The 16,056-nt window shown below is 39.3% G+C and overlaps 6 protein-coding genes and 1 non-coding gene across 7 annotated transcripts in view; 2 read left to right on the top strand and 5 right to left on the bottom strand.

Annotated features, from left to right (window-relative positions):
• The window catches only part of LOC109117041 (uncharacterized protein At3g43530-like), a 2,098-nt gene extending 1,725 nt beyond the window's left edge, over nt 1-373 (bottom strand). Inside the window, exon 1 of the mRNA XM_019203509.1 lies at nt 212-373. Within this exon, the coding sequence (XP_019059054.1) occupies nt 212-373 (162 nt within the window). The remainder of the gene's footprint in view (nt 1-211) is intronic.
• Nucleotides 374-400: 27 nt separating this feature from the next.
• LOC104822529 (uncharacterized protein At3g43530-like) lies at nt 401-1,345 on the bottom strand. Its single transcript, XM_010553775.1, has 2 exons — nt 1,256-1,345; nt 401-1,048 (listed from the first exon to the last, which is right to left on the bottom strand). Exons 1-2 carry the CDS (start codon nt 1,343-1,345, stop codon nt 401-403), a joined length of 738 nt encoding a protein of 245 aa, XP_010552077.1.
• A 980-nt stretch (nt 1,346-2,325) lies between these two features.
• Nucleotides 2,326-2,410, bottom strand: TRNAM-CAU. Its single transcript is given in 2 exon segments — nt 2,326-2,361; nt 2,373-2,410. It is a non-coding gene; the product is annotated as a tRNA-Met (tRNA).
• Nucleotides 2,411-3,878: 1,468 nt separating this feature from the next.
• LOC104822504 (serine/threonine-protein kinase At3g07070) lies at nt 3,879-7,002 on the top strand. The gene is made up of 6 exons (XM_010553754.1): nt 3,879-4,215; nt 4,321-4,729; nt 4,832-5,019; nt 5,151-5,340; nt 5,421-5,812; nt 5,903-7,002. Exons 2-6 carry the CDS (start codon nt 4,612-4,614, stop codon nt 6,263-6,265), a joined length of 1,251 nt encoding a protein of 416 aa, XP_010552056.1. The 5' UTR covers nt 3,879-4,215; nt 4,321-4,611; the 3' UTR covers nt 6,266-7,002.
• A 230-nt stretch (nt 7,003-7,232) lies between these two features.
• Nucleotides 7,233-9,108, bottom strand: LOC104822505 (desumoylating isopeptidase 1-like). The gene is made up of 5 exons (XM_010553755.2): nt 8,999-9,108; nt 8,695-8,744; nt 8,474-8,571; nt 7,805-8,121; nt 7,233-7,706 (listed from the first exon to the last, which is right to left on the bottom strand). The coding sequence occupies exons 2-5, from the start codon at nt 8,701-8,703 to the stop codon at nt 7,303-7,305; spliced, it is 828 nt and encodes a 275-aa protein (XP_010552057.1). The 5' UTR covers nt 8,704-8,744; nt 8,999-9,108; the 3' UTR covers nt 7,233-7,302.
• Nucleotides 9,109-11,931: 2,823 nt separating this feature from the next.
• LOC104822503 (cyclin-dependent kinase inhibitor 3-like) lies at nt 11,932-14,141 on the top strand. Its single transcript, XM_010553753.1, has 3 exons — nt 11,932-12,593; nt 13,333-13,542; nt 13,642-14,141. The coding sequence occupies exons 1-3, from the start codon at nt 12,028-12,030 to the stop codon at nt 13,709-13,711; spliced, it is 846 nt and encodes a 281-aa protein (XP_010552055.1). The 5' UTR covers nt 11,932-12,027; the 3' UTR covers nt 13,712-14,141.
• Nucleotides 14,142-14,322: 181 nt separating this feature from the next.
• Nucleotides 14,323-15,820, bottom strand: LOC104822502 (cytochrome b5-like). Its single transcript, XM_010553752.2, has 3 exons — nt 15,593-15,820; nt 14,905-14,971; nt 14,323-14,781 (listed from the first exon to the last, which is right to left on the bottom strand). The coding sequence occupies exons 1-3, from the start codon at nt 15,677-15,679 to the stop codon at nt 14,522-14,524; spliced, it is 414 nt and encodes a 137-aa protein (XP_010552054.1). The 5' UTR covers nt 15,680-15,820; the 3' UTR covers nt 14,323-14,521.
• Between the last annotated feature and the right edge of the window lie 236 nt (nt 15,821-16,056).

Raw genomic sequence — 16,056 nt, 5'->3', positions numbered from 1 at the left:
GTGACCAACGTGACCAACGTGACCAATGGGACCAACGTGACCAGTGTGACCAACGTGACCAGTGAGACCGAATACAAAACATAAACAACATAACCAGTGTGACCAACGTGACCAGTGGGACCAACGTGACCAGTGTGACCAACGTGACCAACGTGACCAACGTGACCAATGGAATATAAACGGTGTGACCAGTGGGACCATTGTGACGTACCTTTGCTTCGTTGCCAATCTGTTTCATCACCGTCCCGAAAGTCCATTTGGGGTTAGAGATGTGCTTCTTGCACATCCTGGGACAGCTTGGATCGGCATCTTCAACAGTAGTGCACCAACCGTTCGCGCAAAGAGTTTCGATGCATTCGAATGGAAGCACCATGAGAGGGACAACAAATCCAGACAACCGTCATCTCTCCTTCGGTGTAGGATTTTGTAGAATCTTCCGCAACTGTTCCACCATTTTCTCGAATGTGTACCTTCCCCACGGAAATTCTTCGCATAACTCAAGTTCATCGACCATATCAACCAGATCATGGTTGATAGAGTCATCGCTTCTGTTTCCGTGGTCGAGTACTCCAGATAGCAACATCAGTGTCGCCAATCTCTTTCTGTCAATCCGACTGTGTTTACTCTTTTGCAACTTTTCCAGAACTGCTTTCCTGGTGACCTTCCCAGGTCCGAAGGTCTTTATTCGAAAATCGTTTTTTCTGCGCCCTTCCCAATCTTCCGGATACTGGTTGCACTTCAATCCTGATATAATGGCGTGCTCGATTATAGAGTATCTGATAGGAACGCCATTTAAAACAAACCATAACTGCTCTTTTTCCTCCTCTAACTTCAGCGTTCGGTGTAGGAGGACTGCCACAGGCAACATCTTCATGTTCTCGTCACATTTCAAATGGAATATGTGACGAAACTGTGAATCCTCGTTGAAGTACCTCCACTCCTCGGTAGTTAATACCTCTTTCAAACTTTTAATCGTCTGAATCAAATAGCATTTGCTTTCAATCTTCGGTGCGAACTGAATATCTGAGAAATCATATATAAACGGAACCTGCAAAGAAGAAATCAACACTCAATCAGTCAGTGTGACCATTGTGACCACTGTGACCAGCTAAACCCTAACTTCCGTTTCAGTGAATCTAACAACCCATTTTTCACCATAAATCACACGATTAACTTAAAAATCATAAACACAAACCCAAAAAACACATATTTCTTGCATCGCCTCAAACTCAAAGTCATTTACTACCAAACTTACCTTCAGTTCCTGGTTTTTTCTTCCGCCGCGTCCCGATTTGCGAGCGGGAGTTGAAGTCTTCTTTTGATTTCTGTTCGATTTTGAAGCCATTCTTCTGATTTGTGAGAATCGACGACAAACGAAAGGATTTCGCCGGATTTCTGAAAAACCAGTTTTTTTTAACAAGAGAGACAGAAGCAAACAGTTTTGAAATTTGTCTCGAAACCGACTAAGTTAGGGGTGTCGATTCGGGAAGATTAACCGTCCTTCCTTCATGTTGCGCCACGTGTAGTTTTCATTAAGGTCAATTATGTCTTTTGCTCATTTAGTTTTTTTTTTTGAAAAACTAGGGTTTTGGAGGGTAGTCCGTGAAGTCTGTGTAGCATAGTAAGGGTATTTGTGCTATATTGCCCATTAAAAATAAGAACTCGTATACTTTTCATGTTCTAATCTCTTGGTCTATGATTCCGTTTTTGGACCTTTGTTAGTTTATTTTCCTCCACTCTCGTTTATCATATTGTCCAATAATGCCACATATCTACACCTTATTATAGACTTCAGCTTCATTGGTTCGAATTTTTATTTATGATAATTAGATTTATGAAGGTAGTTTTTTTTTAATGATTTGAGTAGTAATTCTATTGTATATTTGTATAAATTAAAAACTCTGGTTTTTTTTTACTAAAAAAAATTTGGTGGTGTGGTTGGTCATACGTTGCCTTGGATCAAAGGGGATATGCCCTTTTCTTTACCAAACTGTCACTTTACAATTAAAAAAAGAAGCAATATACGTTATGTATGTAATGACATGTCTTTAAATTAAAAGTGGACATGTTAACGTTACGTGCTGAAGAAGTAAACAGTAAACAAGTGAAGATTTGATCAAAAGCCCTAAAAGCCACAAACTTTGGTCGAGACTGACAAAATTGGTAGAAAATGTATATGCCCAATGGAACTTTGACCAGTCCATGACACTCTTCATCAATGGCCGACGCCTTGGTTCTTTCTTCTTCACATGATCCCACCTTACAATCATAGCCATCTTCCATGGGTTTTTGTTTTAAAAAAACATTTGAAAAAAAAAAGGTTAATGGGGTGAGAGAGGCTCGAACTCTCGACCTCAGGATCACTCAGAAGCTATGAGACCTACGCGCTAGCCAACTGCGCCACCACCCCCATGGTTGCAATTCTAAAATAAAATTGAATTATTCCCAAATTGATTTTTGAACATTAATTATGCGAGGAAATGTCGAAATTTATGTTTGTTGGGATTTGTCATATGTTGTCTGCCACTGGTAACTTTGATATAAAACAAATCGATTTTGACTCACTATAATCTTTGATCTCACAAACATTTCGTTTTTTCTTTAGATTGAATAAAAGAGTGAGAAATTCTCTTTGCCGAGTTCATTTCTTGGTCTTCGACGGTCTTAACAGTTGAAATGGTCGCCTTTTTTCTTTTCTTTTCCTTTCTAGAAAATTACATTTATATTTATGTATCTGTTTATTGGGTATTTTAGAACTTTTGAATTTTTGTAATATATATATAGATATATGTAAATAATTAAATATGCCAAATATATATTATGTTATGTTTCTAATATATAGTTCGTGCCACGTTGAGGAACTGCAAACCTAAGACACATCTACATCACATCCCATCCAACCTGTTTTGTCGCTGTAGTTTTTCTCTTTGTGGTCTCCATGTTACAAATTCTTTAATATAATTCTCTTTTTTTTTTTCATATATATATATATATAACATACTGTATTAATAAACAAAAACGGAAAATAGCACATCAATAAATACTTTAACTTTTATAAAATTCTCAAATAAATATCTAAACTATAATATTCCCAAATAAATAACTAACTATATATATATAACATACTGTATTAATAAACAAAAACGGAAAATAGTACATGAATAAATACCTTAACTTTTATAAAATTCTCAAATAAATATCTAAACTATAATATTTCCAAATAAATAACTAAATTTTCAAAACCTTTTTAAATATCCAAATTTTTAAAAATTTAACAAATAAAACAATATTCATTGATGACAATTATTGACAGATCCCATTATAAGTTTAATATCGTTAATGAATTTTAATTTTATTTGCTAAATTTTTAAAAATTTAAATATTTATATGGAAATTTTGAAAAAGTTCAGATATTTATTTAGAAATTTCTAGTTCAGTTATTTACATGGTCACAGACCCCATTGATTTATTTAAAAAAATTATTTTCCTTACAAATCTTATAAAATTTTAATAGAATTTTTAACTGTCCCATTACAAAAGTAAATTTATCCTTATAAAATTTATTATTGCCCCCAGAATAATCTCAGTCCGCTACTGGTTATTTTTTTAAAAAATTTGTAAAAATATAGTATTTATATACACGATTTTCCCTATGGTTATTTGGCTAGACTTCTAAAGTAAACCCAGACTCTCTAATCACTTTTATTTCACCCTCTCGATGCATTATGATTACAAAAACTGCCCGAATCAAATGATCAAGAATAGAAAGTAAACAAATGCGCAAGTAGATCTTTAAATATATATACACACACACACGAATTGTTCTTCACCAATACTTTATATAATATATAATATATAATATATTACAAGCTCGAGAAATGTGAGGCACTCATACATTGGGCGCAGAGATATGGAAAACCATCTTTCTTATTACATAATTAAACCTTAAAAGTATTGTCTATATTAAGACAGATCACGTCCTGATATCCCAAACTTCAATTTCCCTTTTTTCTCCCTCCAATTTTCTCGGGAACTCTCTCGGCCTCAGCAAATCGAATCCCAGTGATCTTCGGTCGATTCGGCTCTGAACATTTCTTTTTTTTCTTGGTGGTTCTTGATCTGGGTTTGGTCGGTTCGTGTCCCGTTTTGCTGTTTTCTTGTCAAAACGTATAAGATTGAGGAAAAAAGAACCCTAGGGGTTTCTTGCATAAGGGGGTAACTTCCGTTGTCCCGATTCTATGAACAAATCCGAAGATATTTTCCCATTTCCTGGAAACCCATTTATCTGAAATGTTTTTTTTTTGTCTCTCTTCTTGCTAGGGTTCTTGGATAAATCGAAGCGAGGGACAGTCGCTGTCTGTGGCTTTTGGAGGGTTATGTGATTGAACAAGGCCCATTTTGATCTTAAATTCTCCATCTTTTCAGACTCTTTGTCGAGCAAATTATTCAAATTTTGGATCCCAGGATTCAGATTTTCCGGCAGATGTGTTGGGTTCTTTAGTCAGGTGTATCGTCGAAGCATCATTAGACACTTAAACAGAATCCCTGAAAACAGGGAAGGAAAAAAGACAGTTTTTTTTCTTCCAGAATTGAAGGATAGAGAAGGAGGAAATGAATTGCTTTTCATGTTTCTATTTCCATGAAAGGAAGAGTACATCAAGAACCAACAGTAGCCGGAAGAATGCCCAATTGCCCGGCAAAGCCAACAAGGCTCAACAAACGCACCCCGGTAAAAAGCTCGCTCTCGGTTACGAAATTTAGGGTTTAAAGCTGGGGTTTCGGATCGTATCGTGTAGTAAAGTTTTGCACTTTGATGCTTGTAATGCTCCAGAGACAAAGACCGGAACCGAACAGAGCAAGAACAAAGATGCGAACAAAGAAGTCACGAACAACATCGCAGCTCAAACGTTCACTTTCCGTGAGCTAGCCACTGCAACCAAGAACTTCAGACAAGAATGTTTGATCGGGGAAGGCGGTTTTGGAAGGGTTTACAAGGGAAAGATCGAGAAATCCGGACAGGTAAATCATCTAACCGTCTTCTTGGGTCTTACTCCAATGCAAAGATCACATTTTTCACTCGGATTAGATGCAATAAACTGTTCTATTGCTGCTGAAAATTGCAAATTTGTGAATCCTTTTTCTTTTCAAAGATTGTGGCAGTGAAGCAACTTGACAGAAATGGGTTGCAAGGGAACAAAGAGTTCATAGTGGAGGTGTTGATGTTAAGTCTGCTAAAACACGAGCATCTCGTTAATCTTATTGGCTACTGTGCTGATGGAGACCAGAGACTTCTTGTCTATGAATACATGCCTCTTGGCTCCCTTGAAGATCATCTCCTTGGTTATAATTCTCATCCCCTCGCTCTCTCTTTCTTCCAAAACATTTAGATCGGTCCGAATATTTGATGTTTTGTTTTTCAGATCTAACGCCGGACCAGACACCATTGGACTGGAATACGAGGATACGGATAGCGTTAGGAGCTGCAAAGGGTCTGGAGTATTTGCACGACAAGGCAGATCCACCGGTGATATATAGGGATCTGAAGTCGGCGAACATTCTCCTAGACGGCGACTTCAACCCCAAGCTATCGGATTTCGGGTTAGCCAAACTGGGTCCGGTCGGAGACAAACAGCACGTGTCGTCCAGAGTTATGGGAACTTACGGATACTGTGCTCCCGAGTACCAGAGGACAGGACAGTTGACGGCCAAATCTGATGTCTACAGTTTCGGAGTTGTGTTGTTGGAGTTGATCACTGGACGAAGGGTTATCGACAATAACAGACCCATGGACGAGCAGAACCTCGTCACTTGGGTGAGTTTCTTCTTCCTCCTCCTCTTCCTCAGATGAACTTTTTCGATGCAGAGATTTCGGATTTATGTGATGTTATATATTGTGGTGAAGGCACAACCGGTGTTCAAAGAGCCGAGCAGGTTCCGGGAGCTAGCAGATCCGCTCCTCCGAGGCGAATTCCCGGAGAAAGCACTGAACCAGGGAGTGGCCGTAGCGGCAATGTGCCTGCAGGAGGAGGCCTCGGTCCGTCCCCTCATCAGCGACGTAGTCACGGCCCTCTCCTTCCTGAGGGCCACCCCACCTGAGGAGGGTGGCCCCTTGGCAGTGGTGGCGGTGGCTCCTTCCCCCCACGTTCCCGAGGCTCCTCCGGGGCTCAAGGAGGCCGAGGAGGAGAGGGAACGGGCCGTGGCAGAGGCCTTGGAGTGGGCCGCGGCTTCTAGGCCTCATTCGAGGAATCCAAGTGTTTCTGAATAGAAGAAGGGTGTGAAATGGTGAAGGTGTATTCTTTTTTCTTTTCTTTGTGTTTGCTTGGAAATTAAGGGTTTAGGGTTTTTGTCTTTGCTTGGGATGTGAATGTAATGTGCAAACGATTCCATCTGAGAATGAAAAATTTTGATTCGTCCACTGAGAAACAAAAGCTCGTAACGACAAGTGTGGTACCTTTCTGAATATCCAGAATCTCCTCCTGTCTCCATGTCTGGACCCTTGCATACGGGAGAGATCGATCATATTCTCCCCGACCAAAAACACATCTCGAATGCCAGCACCAGCTCATTTCTAACGGAACCAAGCCATGGATTCAGAACGCTCGTGTCCGATTTCTGAATCAATGGACTATGGATCTTGGGGAATCGGGTGGCCATCGGTTCCATCCTTCCATGGACTCGCACCAATCTGAATTCCCCCGTTTCAACTGCCCCCACATTCATCAAAGTCGAACAAGAGTATTCATTCCGGTTCCAGACAAACCGTAAAAGGAAAACAGCTCAGGGAAACAGGGTTCCACCAAATCCCAAATCACTCGTCGCGACGGCGGCTTACCGCCACGCATGAAGAACCTCAGATGGTTCCGACTGACGCCGCCTTTCCAATTTATGCCACCGACAAGTTACCGGAATTTCTTCAAACGAGTCGAGCGTTCACGCTTCGGAACGCCATTTTAAGACACTACCAAAAAGAAGAAGAGTTTTTTTTTTTGGTTTTAAGGTGATTTATATTATATACCAAAAGAGTTTCAAAAACATCAATTGTTTTGAGAAAGTGGTAATAAAGCCCAAAGAATCTAACATCAAGCATGATGAAACACTGTCTGATTTATCATTCATCTTTTTTCCCCCTTTTCAGTGGGAGTTGTGTGGATCTGTATGCCATAGAAATTGGGTGCGTGATGGAAGAAAGAGCCTTCCCAATTCCTTGCGTTTCTCAAGAATCTGACGGTCCGTTCGCGAAGTCTCTCACACATATATGTATATAAACACAGTATATGATTTGAGTTTGGTGCTGACGACAGGTCAAGAACTGGCTACATTAAGATGGCCGTACTTCTTCATAACTCTCCTAGTGGCAAGAGCGGCGGCCTCACTGGCTCGGAGAGTGCCTTCCGCCATGAGAGCCGCAAATTCACGGCCAATCTCTTCCTGAACCTTGTTCCTTGCATCCCCCAACGGGTCCTTCATCTTCTGTTCAGTGGGTCCTGCCGGCTTCATGGCAGGTGGGACTTGGTCAGATTCTGCAGACGGGGCGGACTTTCGATGTTTCTCTTCTTCGGCTTCCTTGGCTTTATCGGGTTTCGAGACCAGTCTTGGACCTTCATCTTTTCCAAAAGGTTGAAAAGGCTGTGTCTTTGGCCTGAAGTGTGGAACTTGAGGAACAGCACCTGCTCTCAGGGTTGCCTCGATGTTTTGTATCATGGGCACTGCAGATTCAGTGAAAGCAGATACATGAGAGTGAAGCTCAAGATTGCAGAGGAAAGGGGCGTTCTGGCATGAGGTTAGTATGTTATCAAAGACTTACTTATTAAGCCTCCCATCGGGCTGTTCATAACTTCATTGGGGAGCTGTAGAATATAGTCTGGAATTCCCTTACCCACCAAAAACTGAGACACCTCGTTGCTAAAGTTGTTGCAGTTGTGACTGAGCAAGCTGTAGGTCTCTGCCGTGTAACGAGGACTGATTTCCTGCAAGTACATCTCAAACACATCGTTGGGAACATGTGTTTCGCCCAACTCAATCACACGAACTGGTGTACCATACGGAGTTCTTCCAGCCGGCAGACTCTGGATTCCTCCTCCAAAGAAGTACTCGTTCCCATAGACAACAACTCCCGTATGCCTTGAATAGAGTACAGCCTTCACGCGTTAGCATTCACAAACAAAGCAGAAGATTGATCTAATCTTAAATCTAAACACAGAACCAAAATGGTTTGTTTACTACAGCTACAGGCTTACAAAAAGTCAACAGGGAATTCGATCAGCTTAGATTATCTGCAACTATTTTCCTCAACCTGCTATACTCTTAATCCAAAGCTGCAACATATTTGGCACTGACCATAGGAAGTCCAAACCCTAAGTGAACATCAAGTGTTGCAGAAATATAACCCACATTGAGAATTAGGAAAACAAAGGCAGAGGCTCAGGCCAAGAAATGTGGCGACTTCTACCAAATAGTCACAGGGGTAACTCACCATATACCATCAATAGCCTTTCCCAAAAATGTCGTTGAGAGCTGTCGCGCCAATCCTTGACTAAGGTCGTAAACATTCAGCGTAACTCGGTGAGCTTCCTGCAACCACCACCCATTCAATCCAATAACCACAGTACAACCAAATCAAACTCTTTTCAAGCCAAGACATTTCTTCGCGGCAGATAAAGGTAACACGCAACCAAGCATGATAAAAGATCATACCTCAGCCATTCTGACTTCGAAGACTCAAATCCTCGAAAACAGCTAACGACCTGAATGATTTCAATCGAAAAGTCACCAGAGGGACAGCTTAAAAGCCAGAATTTCCGCACCACAAGCACCAAATCCAAATTCAATCCCTCCCAATCCAACAGATCCAAGACACCCCAATCCAAAGGTTCTCCAACAAGAAAACGATTAAACGAGAACCAGAAATCGTCGATACTGAAGGCGAAACCCCGACGCACGTTCTAAAGCAAAATCGAACAGAAATCGAAAAGGAGAAAGCGAGGGAAAGATCGCTTACGAACAAACGAAGAGAAAATTCGCCGTCGGCTGTTCCTTCGGGAATATTGGAATCGTCGACAAACCCAAATCTGAAGCAAAATTCGAAATGTGCCGATCGGGGGAGCTTTATATAAGGCGTGGGATTCAAAGTTTCTTGTACGATGCCGTTTAGGGAAGCGGTTATCGGAGACAGCGTCTTCTGTCGTTGTATTTCATTCTGGAACATACAGACCAATATACTTATGACACGTGTCTTTGACTCCACGATCAATGCAGGCGTGGCGTGCGACCGACCAGATTCTAGGAAGTTCACATTATATGTAGACCCCATTTGTTTTCAAAACTTTCGAATTTTTACGAAATTAACCACAAACTTCTGGATTGGACCGGGCAGCAATTAATTAATAGATAATAAAAATACAGATTTGACGAAATTCTTCAACAACCCGTTTTTGAAAAAAAAAAAAATTCAAACAGGAAATTCAGATTGAAATCTGGAAGATCCGAGAAACGAATTCATCGACAACCAACAACCCCCGTCTGCATTCTGTACGGAAATCAGTTTCAATGGATTGCGTTTGATCTCGTCTCTTTTATTTTTCAGCCCATTACGTATTGCGTTTGATTTTCGATTCGATTTCCGAATTTTAATTAGAGCTGATCAAACGAGTCAACCGGTTATTGGGTTGCATAGAATCAACCGGTTATTATACAATGGTCAATTTGTAATTAAAGCGTGTTTTAGTCAGATTGATGAATGGCGCGGGAAAGTATCAGAAAGGAAGGGAAAAAAGGGCGGGAGGACGCGAAGAGAGGCGCTTCGATGTAGTTTAGTGTCTTAGGGAGGAATCCGTGTTTGCATCATTGATTGGCTTCGCGACCTTTTTACATTTTTGCCATCCACTGCCGCCGCATTTCATTTTTTAAATTATTATTTGAAAACTATTTTTTTAATCATATGTTTTTTTAACAATTTTGTGTATCGATTTGTATTATGCATTTTAATGAGTTATTTATAAAAAAGTTTAAATTTTGTTGGTTTGTTACATAAGTTCCATATTATCTTTTTCGAACATATTATGACACTTTACCAAAAAAAAAAAATATATTATGACATCATATTATCGTATATTACCAATTCATCATTCTTTGTGTGAGTTACGTAGATGATTTCGTTTACCATAAATTAATATGGTATTTAAACATACAAAAATTAAAATTAAAACTTGATCATATACTGTATGAAAAAAAATCAGAATATAAAATATACATAGTATTAACGTTATTATCTGTTACATATTCCTTATATAATCGTTTTAAATGCTAATATGATATTATATACCTTGGGAGCCCTCTACCGGCGGCAAGTTAATGAAAAATAAAATAAATTAACTGGATTTTATTTCTATAGATTTATATTCAAATTATCCATCAGCAAATGTTCATATATATAATATATACATATATATATAATTAAATTTGAAATGTAATAATAATAATAATATTATTATTATTATTATTTATGAGGAATCCAATGTAGTCCAACATCTTTTGAAATCGTTATGGCTCAGACTCAGAAGGATATTTTCGGAATATACCAAAACAAGCAACACGTGTCTTGCGAAACCAAGTTTTGAAAACCTAAATTTCTCTTATGGTTTTCCACTTTTCATAATCAAACAATCTAGTTAATTTTTTTGCGAGTTAATAAACAATTTTGGTGTTTTTATAATAAATATTCACAATAATTATAGACTAATAAATCAATCCGACTTATGTTACTTTTTTTTATGGCTTGAAAAATCTTCCTATGATATTTAAACTTTTTTCCCATCTTTAAATAGCTATGAACATCCTCTGTTGTTTAAAATATATTTGGTATACAGTTGAAATTCACTAAAAACTCAAATTCAGCCTGGCAAGTTGGCGACCAATCTATCAAATGGTTTGAAATTAAAGATGGCAAATTTACCTTTTGATGATTAGAAATGTTTAAACAACTTTCTCGTCTCCTTGGAATGCTGACAACATTATTTTAATTTCAAAAAGTAAAAATTTAATATAATTATATCTTTAATTAATTATTTTTTAGTATATAGTTTTAGTTTCGATTTTTTTTTCTTATAATAAAGTTTTCTTTATAACGAAAATCCTACAAAAAATTATATATAATTTAATTTCCATTCTTATTGTTTTATTTTTTTATTGATTACAATTATATTATCTCCACAAAACTCTCAAGGTACTAAAATAACCTTATTAGTCATTGATTAACACCCTAGTGTTGTGGCCTTTAACCCCAACTTTCCCCCGAATTTATGGCTTTAACTTATTAAATTCAAAGGGTTAATATACTTTAAAATTTAAACAAAAAAAACAAGAACAAAACAACAATTTCCAATGGCCGTTCCCAATTTCCAAAAGTTGATTGATTTCCCGAAATGTGATCCTTGAATCGTTATAACTCCCACCAACACTGATTTATCTATATGTTATTTAAATAAATATTATTTTGGGTAAATAATATACATATATATATATATATATATATGTATATTCAAGTGTAAAAGAATACCAAAACTATAAAAGAATATTCAAGTACTTCCGAGTCAATCAGTAATTACAGAATCATGTAATTGTAGATAATATACAAAAACATATACACTCTACGAGGATAATTATATATCTTACATATTTACACATTCATATGCATAGTATATTAATGTTTATAACTATTAAGTAATGATTGCAAAAATAATGCAACCTAAATAAAAATAATTGTGAGGGTGAAAAAAAAAGGTAGAATGATTTGAAACAAGACAAAATGACAGTGGGGGCCATTGGGTCAGTTTTGGAATATTAATGATGGATTTTGATTATTAAAGATTTAATTTCTAAATTTTATAAAAGCTTAGACCTTTATTATCCCCACAAAAGCCCTAATTTCTTAGTATTATGTTTTCCTTTTCTTCTTCCTCCAAACAATTTTCCCTCCCATTTTCCTAGCCTTCGAGCTTTGCCTCCGAGAAAATCAGTGCCTGTTCGAAAATGGGAAAATACTTTAAGAAATCGATGATAGCTGGAGAAGCTGGTGTAATGGAGGTCTCTCAACCAACCTCCTCGGGTGTCCGTACAAGGGCCGCTAAAACCCTAGCCTTGCAGAGGCTTAACTCCTGCTCTGCCTCCGCCTCCGCCGCCGCCGCCGCCGCATCTCCGGCGGGTAATCCAGACTGTTCCGCCGTCTTAGGTGGATCCTTGTGCTATCTCCAGCTCCGTAGCCGCCGTCTCGTGAAACCGCCGTTGCTGACCGAACCCAAGAAACAACAGAGGCAGCAGCAGCAGCAGCAGAGACACCAGGGGTCGGATGTCAAGGGAATCAAAGATTTGAGTTCAAGGTCTCGTGTGGGTGGGGAGAAATCGGGTACATCAGAATCGGGTTCGGTTCCTGCTAGTCGGAGCTGCGATGGAGATGAATGTTTTGGCAATTACGGTGGTGTTTCGGGCTATGAAGGTGATTCTGTGAACAATGTTTTCCCTGGGACAGAGAGGGGAAAGGAAGCTAATGCAGAAGCTTCATTTGGAGAGAACGACATGGGTTTTGAAACCGGAGACAGGTTCGACTTTCTGCTTCATGCATGTTCTTGCTCACTTGATTGAGATTTCAGATGCTTGAAGACGTGTTTCTAGGACCATCACTGTTTGTGTAGGTTTACTTGCTTCTACAACATAACTCTTCTGCTTCAAACTGACATGCAGTCTTGCTTTGTCCAACGTATTCTCAGTTTGCATCCAACTGCAACAATGATTGATTAGTAGTTTGTGTTAAGATACAAAAGGGTCTTACACTTAATCCGATTCTCCATGCCTCTGTCCTCAACTGTAAATGTATTGGATTTACATAAGATCTTTGTTATGTATCTTCATGGGAAAGCCTAGGTAGGAGAAAATATTTTGTATTGAAGTTCATAGGAAAACTGACCTTTCCTCATAAGTGTAGTGCAAGTATTGTCGTACCTTTGTTCATTGGGCCCCTATTAGTTTGGACGGTCGGAACAGTTGTGTGGGCCTGTGGGGCACTCAGTTTTCAGGCAAGCGACCCAGTAGGTGACAATGGGTTTTGTCTCTTTTTTTGTTTCCCTGTTATTTATGAGGTAGCATATCCCATGGGACCGAACTCAAGCCTGTCTGCTTCCCAGGAGTGAGCATGTAATTACAGTCTTAGCTTTGATTTTTTGGGTGTAAGTGGAGGTTTTTTTAGTTTTGATTTGGTTCTCTTTGAGCAATTTGTTATATGATCATGTGGTATTACAACCTCGGTTTGACTACTAACCTCTAGTTTTTTTTCCCTTGCAGGAGCACCCGAGAGAGCACGCCATGTAGCATTGCAGGGGAGCTCCATGCCATTGTCACCCCGGGTCCTAGCACGAGGCAGAGGAGCACAGTGGCCTCGATTTACAGAAATGGGCGAGAAGACAATACACAGAGAATTGGCCCGACCACTCGTGAATTGGAGGAGTTTTTTGTCTACGCAGAGGAACAACAACATAGACTTTTCATGGAGAAGTAAACATCCTTCTTGGTTTGTAGTTTTCATCATATTCTGCATACATTATCTTCATCATCATCATCATCTGAATTCCGGTATTCTCCGATTTTCTAAAGGTACAACTTCGATGTTGTGAACGATCTGCCTCTCCCTGGACGTTACGAATGGGTACAGTTCGTTCCATGAGCTCTTCCACCATTAGAAGCACAAAGGGTCATCATCATAACAGAAGAAGCTCCCAAAGAATGTGATTTAGGGATCAGGTGGATTAAAAGACTAACCAAACATCAGATTCCTTAGTCAGGAGGAAACTGAAGTAGTAATATGTGGTTAGAGAAACGCTGGAAAAGTAGCTTAGGGATCTGGACCTCATAATCTCTGTACTAATCCCCCTTCCGAGTTTATATATATACAATTATCTGGTGCTTCTGTAATAGGTACATGTATATATTGATGAGGGGATGGTGATGTTTCTGAGCATGTTGAAGGGTTAGGTTTTACTGGTAATGGGTCATATGATGTCTTTGTTGATAAACCCACAGAAATCCGCAGGGCTCTCTCGCGTGTCCTTTGTTGTGTTTGTCGTTCAATTTGCATTGAAATCTTCTGCGGTATCAATTTAATTATATCAGAGACCCCATCTCTTTTTTTTTTCCCGCCAAACAGGATCATATCTGTGGATGTATCACTGTTTTAAGATCTAATGTCTGAGGTCTTGAAACCCATTCGAACTCGAACAGTGTCTAGTTGTAATGGATTTGGTTGATGATGCAAGACAGCAGAAGATAGACAGATGATTGAGAATCAAAAACATTATGAGGTTTTTGGATAACCTTAAGGTCTGTCTCTTCCAGATTACATGACGATGAGTTCCATTTGCAGTTCTAAACCAAAACTGCAGAAATAAATAGAGGTGTCTGGTATCTAACAGTAGAATAGAACACAACACCAGAAGTGATCATAATCTTATTACCCGGTTTCTCGAATTGACAGTCTTCAAGCAGAAGAAGCAGAATTGGTGTAGAAACGGACGCCGAGAGCCAATCCTAGGATTAGAAGAGGAACAAGGAACTGAAGGATCTTAATGATGAACTCCGATGTCTTGTCCTGGTCATACTGAGGCTGCTTCGGTGGGGTGTAACTGGTCTTGCTCGGGATCGAGGCCGAGTCTATATCACCCACATAGTACTCATCAAGCATGGCTTTCGCCGTCGTACTGTGACCCACATCCTCAAAATCATCGGTAGCGTCTTTCCCTGCACAATCACGCAACATCGGAATCAAAGTGAGAAAAAGGTTAGTGATTTCTCACTTAGAACTGAACTGCATTTGCTATTTTTTGTTTCCTACAATGAACTTGTGATCTCTCTCCCTCTTACCTGTAGCAGACAACAGGACCTCGTCGCCGCCAGGATGGTCGTCCAAGAACTTTGTCACATCATACACCTATGCCATGACAACAGTAACAACCAAAGATTCACAAACACATCCATTCATTCATCATGATCTCTCCTCATTGATGACAGGCAGAGTACAAGGTAACCCAAGGATGGCGACAGACACTTAACTTGCTTAGTTTAGTCCTAAACAGAAGATGGTTGTACGGATCTGACTGAACACATTGAACTAACAGTCGAGCATTACCAAAAGTTTAGAGAACGGATCTGTTTTACTCTGACGAGGTTTCACAAGCAAACACAAATCTCGCACCAATCCAGAACTGTAAGGGCCCCCGATAAATCTAACAGTGCATTGAGAGATTCCAGATCGTGAATCCAAAATGTCAATATTTGAACCGGACAGACATGAAAAAACCACCACGAAAACGATGCAAATCAAGTCAGATCAGACGAGGAGACATGAATAACAGCCAAGTCCTGGACCGGACAAAGGAACCACACGACGAATCTTGGAAGGCGAAAGCTTTCAACCAAACTCGGGATGCCCGCGATGTAAAAACAGTTGCAGGAACTCAGATCGAACAACCAAACAAGTCACCAGGGAAAAGGGAAATCATATTTCGATCAAATTCCGACGAAAGAAGATAGAGAGAGAGAGAGATCGAACCTTGCCGCCGATGACGAGCCAACAGTCATGTTTGGTGCTGTGTTGGGAAACCTCGGCCAAGGTGAACACTTTTCCGTCTCCGTCCATCTCTCTCCGGCGAGTCAAACCAAACAATTCAACGCTGGAGAAAAATCAGAGGGAGGAGATTTAGGTTTGAATCCGGTTGGTTGGCCGGTGGTGTGATTTTGATTGTTTTTGAGAGATGCCACCAACCTCTTGTTTTGATTTTACAACTTCGCCTTCGGTCAAGCCTTGGCTCTCTTTTTTGTTTTCACTTTGACCCCTCTATTTAATTATATTTTCAAAATAAACCTAAATAAAAATAAAAGGGTATGCGGTGGATGATTTCGTTTCGTCCGATCCGATGCAATATATATATATATATATATATATATATATATAAAAAAATACATATATGAAAAAATATATATATATAAAAAAGAGAGAGAAAATATCACTCATCG

The sequence above is a fragment of the Tarenaya hassleriana genome, unplaced genomic scaffold (genome assembly GCF_000463585.1).
Source record: "Tarenaya hassleriana unplaced genomic scaffold, ASM46358v1 Cleome36, whole genome shotgun sequence".
NCBI classification, from domain to species: domain Eukaryota; kingdom Viridiplantae; phylum Streptophyta; class Magnoliopsida; order Brassicales; family Cleomaceae; genus Tarenaya; species Tarenaya hassleriana.
The sequence above is the reverse complement of the archived record's forward strand: the minus strand, read 5'-3'. Positions and strand labels throughout refer to the sequence as shown.

Excerpts from the sequence above, each read along its gene's own strand:
- LOC104822529 (XM_010553775.1), bottom strand. The coding sequence starts at position 1,345 with ATGGCTTCAAAATCGAACAGAAATCAAAAGAAGACTTCAACTCCCGCT. Across the intron at positions 1,049-1,255 it reads GAAAAAACCAGGAACTGAAG|GTTCCGTTTATATATGATTT; the intron begins GTAAGTTTGGTA and ends TCTTCTTTGCAG.
- LOC104822504 (XM_010553754.1), top strand. The coding sequence starts at position 4,612 with ATGAATTGCTTTTCATGTTTCTATTTCCATGAAAGGAAGAGTACATCA. Across the intron at positions 4,730-4,831 it reads GGCTCAACAAACGCACCCCG|AGACAAAGACCGGAACCGAA; the intron begins GTAAAAAGCTCG and ends GTAATGCTCCAG. Across the intron at positions 5,813-5,902 it reads AGCAGAACCTCGTCACTTGG|GCACAACCGGTGTTCAAAGA; the intron begins GTGAGTTTCTTC and ends ATTGTGGTGAAG.
- LOC104822505 (XM_010553755.2), bottom strand. Across the intron at positions 8,122-8,473 it reads AAGGCTATTGATGGTATATG|GCATACGGGAGTTGTTGTCT; the intron begins GTGAGTTACCCC and ends ACTCTATTCAAG. Across the intron at positions 7,707-7,804 it reads CCCGATGGGAGGCTTAATAA|TGCCCATGATACAAAACATC; the intron begins GTAAGTCTTTGA and ends CTGAATCTGCAG.
- LOC104822503 (XM_010553753.1), top strand. The coding sequence starts at position 12,028 with ATGGGAAAATACTTTAAGAAATCGATGATAGCTGGAGAAGCTGGTGTA. Across the intron at positions 12,594-13,332 it reads GGTTTTGAAACCGGAGACAG|GAGCACCCGAGAGAGCACGC; the intron begins GTTCGACTTTCT and ends TTTCCCTTGCAG. Across the intron at positions 13,543-13,641 it reads CATAGACTTTTCATGGAGAA|GTACAACTTCGATGTTGTGA; the intron begins GTAAACATCCTT and ends GATTTTCTAAAG.
- LOC104822502 (XM_010553752.2), bottom strand. The coding sequence starts at position 15,679 with ATGGACGGAGACGGAAAAGTGTTCACCTTGGCCGAGGTTTCCCAACAC. Across the intron at positions 14,972-15,592 it reads GGCTCGTCATCGGCGGCAAG|GTGTATGATGTGACAAAGTT; the intron begins GTTCGATCTCTC and ends GTCATGGCATAG. Across the intron at positions 14,782-14,904 it reads GGTCCTGTTGTCTGCTACAG|GGAAAGACGCTACCGATGAT; the intron begins GTAAGAGGGAGA and ends GTGATTGTGCAG.